The 10,205-nt window shown below is 42.2% G+C and overlaps 1 protein-coding gene across 1 annotated transcript in view; it reads right to left on the bottom strand.

Annotated features, from left to right (window-relative positions):
• Positions 1–2,117: 2,117 nt before the first annotated feature.
• LOC123395255 overlaps positions 2,118–10,205 on the bottom strand; it is a 64,853-nt gene continuing 56,765 nt past the window's right edge. Inside the window, exon 2 of the mRNA XM_045090217.1 lies at positions 2,118–3,265. Coding sequence (XP_044946152.1) covers positions 2,181–3,251 — 1,071 coding nt within the window. The 5' untranslated portion in view covers positions 3,252–3,265 and the 3' untranslated portion in view covers positions 2,118–2,180. The remainder of the gene's footprint in view (positions 3,266–10,205) is intronic.

Here is a 10,205-nt window from a genome sequence, read left to right as displayed (position 1 = left end):
CTCATTTTTTTCTTAACAGTTTGAGAAAGACACCTTCATTCTGCAACCCCCACGTATTCATAATCCTTAAGTTATCCACTTAAAAAATATTTATTATTATCCTACAAAACTATGTGAATGAAAGCCCAACAAAGCCTACAATAATAAAATTGCATAGTAAACATCTACCACTGATGATTACAAAGATGCAATACCCTAAGGCCTTGTTCGGTTTCTTCAAAATTGGAGAGGTTTGAAAGGGATTGGGAGGGATTAAATCCCCTACAAGTCAAATTTCACCTCAATCCCCTCCATTCCTCTCCAATCCCCTCCTAAGTGGGATTAACCGAACAAGGCCTAATGGGAAAATGAGGCAGCAGACTTTTAAGCCGCGGGTAAACAACCCAATTATGTATCCTTGCAGTTGTAATGCCGCAGTCAAAGTTTGTTTATTCATGCTGATCGTCCATACATGGCTTAAAATACACATGTCGCACTCCTTATTTCTTCTGAAAATGCATACGTCTATTCATCTCAATTTTAGAGCAACATTGTTGACAAACATAAAATCCATTTGTGCTCCGCGTCAGCAAGAATGATGCCACCTCTAACTTTTATCGGCATCCAAAGTGTGCCTTAAGTTTTCGAGCTCGAGAATGTAGGAAACTAGAAACTCCTACTGTACGATAATTCTAATATGCATCGATCAAAATTCCTAAAACAAAAAACAAAATATTTTAGTGAAGACGTTAATTATTTTCCCGTTACAACACACATGTATGTTTGCTAGTCTGACTGTCATCCAATTTCTTACTAATGCAAAAGGGGCAATAGATAGTTTTTCAGCATATTATAAGTTACTAATCTTCAACCCTGAGATAGACCCAAAAGTTAAAAGGGGCAACACAAAAGCCTCTTCAGTTTTTTTAGCCCCCAAGTGGTTGCTGAATGCATTGAACATTTTAGTTGCCGTTCCTGCCAAAGTTCTGCTGACAGTCCAACATCCCAGGTATCGTTGGTGATAAAGAATGTGATTATAAGCTGCCACAAACTTATTAACATGAAATAAAAACAGAATTTCCAGAGAGGAAACTAAAGGACATATAGTGAATTAACATTAGGTGCTAGAAGTCTTACCACACAAGTCATCCGGGTCACAAAGAAAATGAGGGCAGGAATACCAAAAGCAATACACAACTCAAACCTGGCCAAAGGGCATCCCACTGACTGTAGAACACACAGCCTCTAAGGCATGATACCTAATCAAAAAATTCGTTCTTTTCACAGCATATGGTTTGAAATTGTATGGGCTTCTATATTAAAATGCCCCTGTATTCCTTCACAGTATATATTCTTCGTAACTACAAAATACCGAGTCACCAAAGACTATTGACGAAACTGTATCAGATTTCTGGAACAAGATCGAAGTTAAAGTTTCAAGCACTGTGAAATATTGTGTTCGTTCAGTGCATGCTCAACTAAGCACAAGTGTGAGCTAGCAATGACTTGCGTATGGTACCTTCTGCTTGGTGTCAAGCCTGGGTGCAAATGGGATGTAGTATGTTTGATCTTTGATTGCAACTTCTGGAGCAAAAAAAAATCGAAATGGAGGCAAAGCTTCATCTCATTGATAAAGAAAAGTTTGAAACATAGTTACGAGATCCATTACTCCTCCACATAAGATTTGCCTCTTCTGGAGCAAGGAGCACAACGGCTGCTTAATGCTGTGCATGTTTGATCCATATTAGCGCAACGGCTGCTTAAATGCTGTATTTCAACTTCCTGGGATAGAGTCATGCAAAACTGAACGATTTATATTCCATACTTCTATTGATCAACTTCAATGGTAAGAAACTACAACTTCCTGGGGAAGTCATGCAAAACTGAACCATTTATATTCCATACTTCTATTGATCAACTTCAATGCTAAGAAACTACAACTTCCTGGGGCAGAGTCATGCAAAACTGAATCACCCATATTCCATCCTTCTATTGATCGGCTTCAATGGTGCTGCTTCTAAGAAAACTACATGCACGGTTATCCAGGTCTGTCCAACAATGGCTTATTGAGCACAATGCATATGGTTAAAAAAATTAGACACTCAAGAGAAATCTAAAAAAACACAAAACAATCAATCTAAAGAAAACATTTTATATTTGATCTAAGAGAACTCACTTGCCATAGATGGAAGTACAAATTATCACAGCAGTATGGCAAGGTCACGGCCAAAGACATAACGCTCCGACTTGTGCTTAACCATCCGGAGCTGAGCCTGCCCATGCTTTAACACTTTGACGCCCTCAAGAACAGCAAGATTCTTTCTTTCCTCAAGGGCATGGCCAGGCATATCCTCAATGCTCTCCTCTGGCCTAGTAAGAAAGAACCTGGCAATGCAGACTTTACCGGATCCTAGCGGCACAATGCTGGCATCTCTCAGTCTCCAATCTTCTGGCCTGTTCACATCTGTCCACACATTCTGCAGCATGGGCGGCCACAATTCACATGAGGTAGTGAGGTCTGCTGTGCAGAGCTGCAAATCGTTGGGTGTGAAGCCAAACCAGAGGTTGTGCTCAGGGATGTACTCAGCACGACCTCTGAAGGGCAGTGCCCAGTTGCCTACTTTGCTCCATGCGTCACTCACGGTGTCATACAAGTATGTGCCAGCGGCAAATGTAGATATCCAGATCTGTGAATCGCCAACCACAGTGTAGGCGCTGATTTTAAAGGGCATTAAGACGTCCCAGCCGCTGGATTCCACTTCCACCCCATCGGCAAAGAGAGGCGGTGGCTGGAGGGAATACCAGCGCCAGTCTTTGGTGTTGCTAGCACTAGCAGGCGGGCGGCTGCCGATGAGAGCCTGGAAGTAGTGCTGATCCGGCCGCGAGCCAGGGTTGCGGCTCATGACGTATAGGCTGTCGCCCACGGCAATGGAGATGGGGTCCATAATGGGCCTGCACATCTTGGGCATTCCTGTGCAGAGCAAACGAGAGTCATGGTTGTACAAGAAGGTCCTACCGATTTGGTCCACGGCGAGAAGATTGTCCCGGTTGAGGCCGAAAGCCATGAAATTCATCCACGCCGGTTCCCTATTGTTGGATGGCCAGTCGAATGACAGAGATGGGGGAGGCAGCGGAGCGTCCGCTAACGGTTGAACTGCTCGAACCGCTGACCGGGTTGGGCGAAATAAGTTTTCCGGATTCATACAGTGAAGGCTGAAGTATCTGGGGCCGCCGTAGCTCCTAACCAACAGATTCACAAACCGGCTACCCATGGTGGGCGGGCTTCCTGATAATCAAAAGAAAGAACAAGGGACTTGTTGAATGTTGGTAATGATTGTAGTTTCTTCTCTCGTAATATCAAAGAACCATGTACAAACACAGAGAAATATCATCAGAGATTCACGGAGTACCTCAGGAGGGGGGATGGGAATCAACTAAACCCGGAAATTTCTGGAAAGGAGATTATCGGCACTCAACCACGCAGCAAGATCGGTATGTTGTTTGGCAACAAATTGGGGGTATTTGGGGAGGAGGCGTTGTTGGCGGCGCAAGGAAGACTTTAGAGGGAGATCCGGTGCGATTCCTACCCTAACGCCTTCCCCCGTGGGTTGCTGGGCCAGATAGGGCTAAGTGGGCTAAATCTGTAATGTCTTCCATTTTTTTTCTTAATACATGTCTTCTTTTTTTAACAGACCCTTGTGCATCTTCCATGTAAATCTGAAACATTTTTTATCTACATTGAACGTTTGCAAAACACATTATTCATATTCTTTTTCAAATGTGTGTTTTGAAAAAGTGTTAAAAAATCAAATACACATTAAAAATTGAATGATATAAAACTTTTCAAAACTACACGAATATATTTTTACATCGTATAAAAGTTTTAAACATATCATGAACATTTTTTTTGAAACTTGATGTTTTGTGTAGCATAAATTTTTAATTGTACTAATATTTTTTAGTTATATGAACATCTTTTACATTGTATAAATTTGCAAAAAATGTCATGTGCATTTCTTTGAAACGCGTGAAAGTTATTTTGAGATAAAATATATTTTTTGTCCCTCAACTACTACACGAGACAACTTGCAACCCCAACTATAAAAACCGGGCAAGTTCCATCCCTCCTCTCGGTTTTGACCGATTGGTGTTGAATCGTCGTGGTTTTGAATGCTTCATGCTAATGTGGCAAAAAAGGCCTACAAGTTGACCTCACTCGCGCGTGTGCATGCAACTCCTCATTCTCACGCGACATCTGTGGGGCAAGGAGCACATGGAAGAGCAAGATGGCGACGTTGGTAGTCTCGATGATGCGAGGTGGGCGCCAGGAGATGAGGCACTAGTGCAGGCGGTTGCTATACAAACAGTTTTACCCCCTTTTCGTGACGCAATTTTAAACCGTCGCCTTGCGTGTGTGGGCGATAGGGGGCCCTATCCCACACGACACAGATAAATCAACGGCGATGAATGCGCCCAGTCACATACGATGGGCAAAAATATAGCGCGTGCAATTGGAAGGTCCATCACAAACAAACATATTGGGGAAGTCGTGTGAGATGTGCTTAGCATCCCACACAAGGAATCCTAAAGATATGTCTCCGTTCGTATTGCACATCACACATAATTTTCTTCATAACTTCGTCTATGATAGGGTGGCTATCACGCACGATGCCTAGAAGAAACTGTTTGGCATAGGGTTGTACATCACACACACTTTTTATGTGAAAGCGTTTGCGAAAGGATGGCCTAACGCACACAGTTGTCGGCCGAAAGTCGTGGGTGATTGTTCACTGATCCAACACGCCAACTTTTCAGAAACTATGTGGGCGTGTTGAGGTCATCGCTCACGGTGTTGTATGACAAACTGTCTGTAATAGGAAAACCCAATAATCAACCTCATTGCTCTACTATATATAATACATTTAGTAATCAAAGTGACACTTCATATCGAGCATACAGTATATTTCATTTCGTATTACGACAACCAGGATTTCATAATTGAAATACATTAGAGTACAACATCATATATGCATATATGACCTAGCTACGTACCCAATTACACGACAGGGTCAAGTTTCACATGCAACATCTAAAAACTTTGGAAAGTAGCATCATATAGGGTAAATAGACACATGAATCTCATATAGAAAAATGTTGAAACGGAAGGTAAATATTGAGCCTTCACAGATATCGAAGGTCCTTGCAACTCTAGGACAGTGCTTGTGGATGGTTGCATACTCATCCTTCATCCTCTTGAGGAAGACTTCAAGATTATTCCATGGGTGTTGTATGAATACCTTCCTCATCTCTTGACCATACAGGTGGTTTAAGATGTACTCATCAATGAACTGCTTTGGAAAGGACTCAAAACAAAGATATGCATAAATTTCGTTTTAAAAATTGAAATGTCGCAATGGGAAAAAAGACAAGGTAAAAGATATTAGTACCATCCTATAGTTGACTGATGTCTTCTTCATTATGCAGACAAACATCTTGTTGATTTTTGCTGATAGTTTTTTATCTTAACGATCGTTCTGAGTTTCTTGATTTTACTAATATTCATGAACACATCATCTCCCCCACATGCAAAATGGGTCAAACAGTGGGTCTAAACCTCTTACAACGGGACCTAGATGTGCAAGACCAAATTATTATAAACCTAAATATTAGAATGGTTAATGCAATTGCACAATAATGTGCTATTAACCGAAGGATCATGAATGTGCAAACCTCAATGGTAAACTTTAGTGTCTCCCATTGTTCCCCCATGTAACGTATTTAAGATAGATATTTATCGGGTTATAAGTGAGATTTGGCATGCTACCAGTAAAATATGTCAATGAAAAATAAACGCATTGCACATCCAACATATTAATTCAAGAAACATGGAAAAGCCAAGCATGCTATGAACTATGAAATATAGCAATTGTATGTTTCACATGTATTTAATATATCCAATTTCGATTTACTTCTCACATGTACAAAATTGTGACAACAACAATCGACCATCACATTGCAGATGATCACAAAAACAAATGAACCAAACAGTCAATTGAGCATCACATTGAACACTACAACATACTAGAAGGTGAGATTGCATAGTAGCATTACATTGCATATTTCACTAGAATTTCTTAAGAGCATCTCCAATAGATGATGTATATTTTGGTGCTCCAAACCGGTGTTGGTGTTGGGGAACGTCGCATGGGAAACAAAAAATTTCCTACGCGCACGAAGACCTATCATGGTGATGTCCATCTACGAGAGGGGATGTGTGATCTACGTACCATTGTAGACCGCACAGCAGAAGCGCTAGTTAACGCGGTTGATGTAGTGGAACGTCCTCACGTCCCTCGATCCGCCCCGCGAACCGTCCCGCGATTAGTCCCACGATCTAGTGCCGAACGGACGGCACCTCCGCGTTCAGCACACGTACAGCTCGACGATGATCTCGGCCTTCTTGATCCAGCAAGAGAGACGGAGAGGTAGAAGAGTTCTCCGGCAGCGTGACGGCGCTCCGGAGGTTGGTGATGATCTCATCTCAGCAGGGCTCTGCTCGAGCTCCGCGGAAACGTGATCTAGAGGTAAAACCGTGGAGATATGTGGTCGGGCTGCCGTGGCAAAGTTTTCTCAAATCAGCCCTAAAACCTCCGTATATATAGGGGGAGGAGGGGGGAGCCTTGCCTTGGGGTCCAAGGACTCCCACGGGGGTCGGCCGAACCTAAGGGGGAAGGTCCCCCCCCCCCAAACCGAGTCCTACTTGGTTTGGAAGGTGGAGTCCTTCTTCCCTTTCCCACCTCCTCCTTTTTTTCCTTTTCTCTTTGATTGTTCTTCCAATGCGCATAGGGCTCTTTTGGGCTGTCCCACCAGCCCACTAAGGGCTGGTGCGCCACCCTCAATGCCTATGGGCTTCCCCGGGGTGGGTTGTCCCCCCCGGTGAACTCCCAGAACCCATTCGGCATTCCCGGTACATTCCCGGTAACTCCGAAAACCTTCCGGTAATCAAATGAGGTCATCCTATATATCAATCTTCATTTCCGGACCATTTCGAAAACCCTCGTGACGTCCGTGATCTCATCCGGGACTCCGAACAACATTCGGTAACCAACCATATAACTCAAATACGCATAAAACAACGTCGAACCTTAAGTGTGCAGACCCTGCGGGTTCGAGAACTATGTAGACATGACCCGAGAGACTCCTCGGTCAATATCCAATAGCGGGACCTGGATGCCCATATTGGATCCTACATATTCTATGAAGATCTTATCGTTTGAACCTCAGTGCCAAGGATTCATATAATCCCGTATGTCATTCCCTTTGTCCTTCGGTATGTTACTTGCCCGAGATTCGATCGTCAGTATCCGCATACCTATTTCAATCTCGTTTACCGGCAAGTCTCCTTACTCGTTCCGTAATACAAGATCCCGTAACTTACACTAAGTCACATTGCTTGCAAGGCTTGTGTGTGATGTTGTATTACCGAGTGGGCCCCGAGATACCTCTCCGTCATACGGAGTGACAAATCCCAGTCTTGATCCATACTAACTCAACGAACACCTTCGGAGATACTTGTAGAGCATCTTTATAGTCACCCAGTTACGTTCCGACGTTTGATACACACAAAGCATTCCTCTGGTGTCCGTGAGTTATATGATCTCATGGTCATAGGAACAAATACTTGACATGCAGAAAACAGTAGCAACAAAATGACACGATCAACATGCTACGTCTATTAGTTTGGGTCTAGTCCATCACATGATTCTCCTAATGATGTGATCCCGTTATCAAGTGACAACACTTGCCTATGGCCAGGAAACCTTGACCATCTTTGATCAACGAGCTAGTCAACTAGAGGCTTACTAGGGACAGTGTTTTGTCTATGTATCCACACAAGTATTGTGTTTCCAATCAATACAATTATAGCATGGATAATAAACGATTATCATGAACTAAGAAATATAATAATAACTAATTTATTATTGCCTCTAGGGCATATTTCCAACAGTCTCCCACTTGCACTAGAGTCAATAATCTAGTTCACATCACCATGTGATTTCAACGAATCCAACACCCATATAGTTCTGGGGTCTGGTCACGTCTTGCTCGTGAGAGAGGTTTTAGTCAACGGTTCTGAAACTTTCAGATCCGTGCGTTCTTTACAAATCTTTATGTCATCTTATAGGTGCTGCTACTACGTGCTATTCGGAAATGCTCCAAATATCTACTCTACTATACGAATCTGTTTCACTACTCATAGTTATTCGGATTAGTGTCAAAGCTTGCATCGACGTAACCCTTTACGACGAACTCTTTAACCACCTCCATAATCGAGAAAAATTCCTTAGTCTATTTAGTTACTAAGGATAACTTTGACCGCTGATCAGTGATTCAATCATGGATCACTTTCTGTACCTCTCAACAGACTTTGAGTCAAGGCACACATCAGGTGCGGTACTCAGCATGGCATACTTTAGAGTCTACGGCTAAGGCATAGAAGACGACCTTCGTCTATTCTCTTTATTCTGCCGTGGTCGGGTTTTGAGTCTTACTCAAATTCACACCTTACAACGCAACCAAGAACTCCTTCTTTGCTGATCTACTTTGAACTCCTTCAAAACCTTGTCAAGGCATGCATCTTATTGAAACTTTCATTAAGCGCTTTTGATCTATCTCCATAGATCTTTGATGCTCAACGTTCAAGTAGCGCAATCCAGTTATTCCTTTGAAAACTCCTTTCAAACAACCTTATATGCTTTACAGAAATTCTACATTACTTCTGATCAACAATATGTCTACCACATACACTTATCAGAAATTCTATAGTGCTCCCACTCACTTCTTTGGAAATACAAGTTTCTCATAAACCTTGTACAAACCCAAAATCTTTGATCATCTCATCAAAGTGTATATTACAACTCCGAGATGCTTGCACCAGTCCATTGAAGGATCACTGGAGCTTGCATACTTGCTAGTATCTTTAGGATCGACAAAACCTTCTGGTTGTATCACATACAATGTTTGCTCAAGGAAACCATCGAGGAAACAATGTTTTGACATCCTACGTGCAATATTTCATAAATAATGCATCAAGAACTAACATAATTCTAACAGACCTTTAGCATCGCTACGAGTGAGAAAGTCTCATCATAGTCAACTGTTTGATCTTGTCGAAAAACATCTTTGCGACAAGTCGAGCTTTTCTTAATAGTGACTTATCACCATCATCGTCTGTCTTCCTTTTAAAGATCCATCTTTACTCAACAGTCATATGACCATCAAGTAGTTCTTCCAAAGTCTACACTTTGTTTTCATACATGGATCCTCTATCGGATTTCATGGCCTCCAGCCATTTGTCAGAATCCGGGCCCACCATTGCTTTCTCCATAACTCGTAGGTTCACTGTTGCTCAACAACATGACCTCCAAGATAGGGTTACCGTACTACTCTGCAGTAGCACACAACCTTGTCAACCTACGAGGTTTGTAGTAACTTGATTCAAAGCTCAATGATCACCATCATCAGCTTCCACTTCAATTGGTGTAGGCGCCACAGGAACAACTTCCTGCGCCCTGCTACACACTGGTTGAAGTGATGGTTCATTAACCTCATCAAGTTCTACCACTCTCCCACTCAATTCTTTCGAGAGAAACCTTTCCTCGAGAAAGGATCCGTTTCTAGAAACAAACACTTTGCTTTTGGATCTGAGATAGGAGATGTACCCAACTGTTTTGGATATCCTATGAAGATGCATTTATCCGCTTTGGGTTCGAGCTTATCAGACTGAAACTTTTTCACATAAGTGTCAAAGCCCCAAACTTTCAAGAAACGACAGTTTAGATTTCTCTAAACCTCAGTCTATACTGTGTCATCTCAACGGAAATACGCGGTGCCCTATTTAAAGTGAATGCGGTTGTCTCTAATGCATAACCCATAAACGATAGTGGTAATTCGATAAGAGACATCATAGTATGCACCATACCAAATAGTGCGTGGCTATGACGTTCAGACATATCATCACACAATGATGTTCCAGGTGGCATGAACTGCGAAACAATTTCCACATTGTCTTAACTGCGTACCAAAACTCGTAACTCAGATATTCATTTCTATGATCATATCGTAGACAGTTTATCCTCTTGTTACGACGAACTTCACTCCGAAACAGAATTGAACTTTTCAACATTTCAGACTTGTGATTCATTAAGTAAATACTCTTGTATATA

Source organism: Hordeum vulgare, chromosome 5H, assembly GCF_904849725.1.
Source record: "Hordeum vulgare subsp. vulgare chromosome 5H, MorexV3_pseudomolecules_assembly, whole genome shotgun sequence".
NCBI lineage: Eukaryota > Viridiplantae > Streptophyta > Magnoliopsida > Poales > Poaceae > Hordeum > Hordeum vulgare.
The sequence above is the reverse complement of the archived record's forward strand: the minus strand, read 5'-3'. Positions and strand labels throughout refer to the sequence as shown.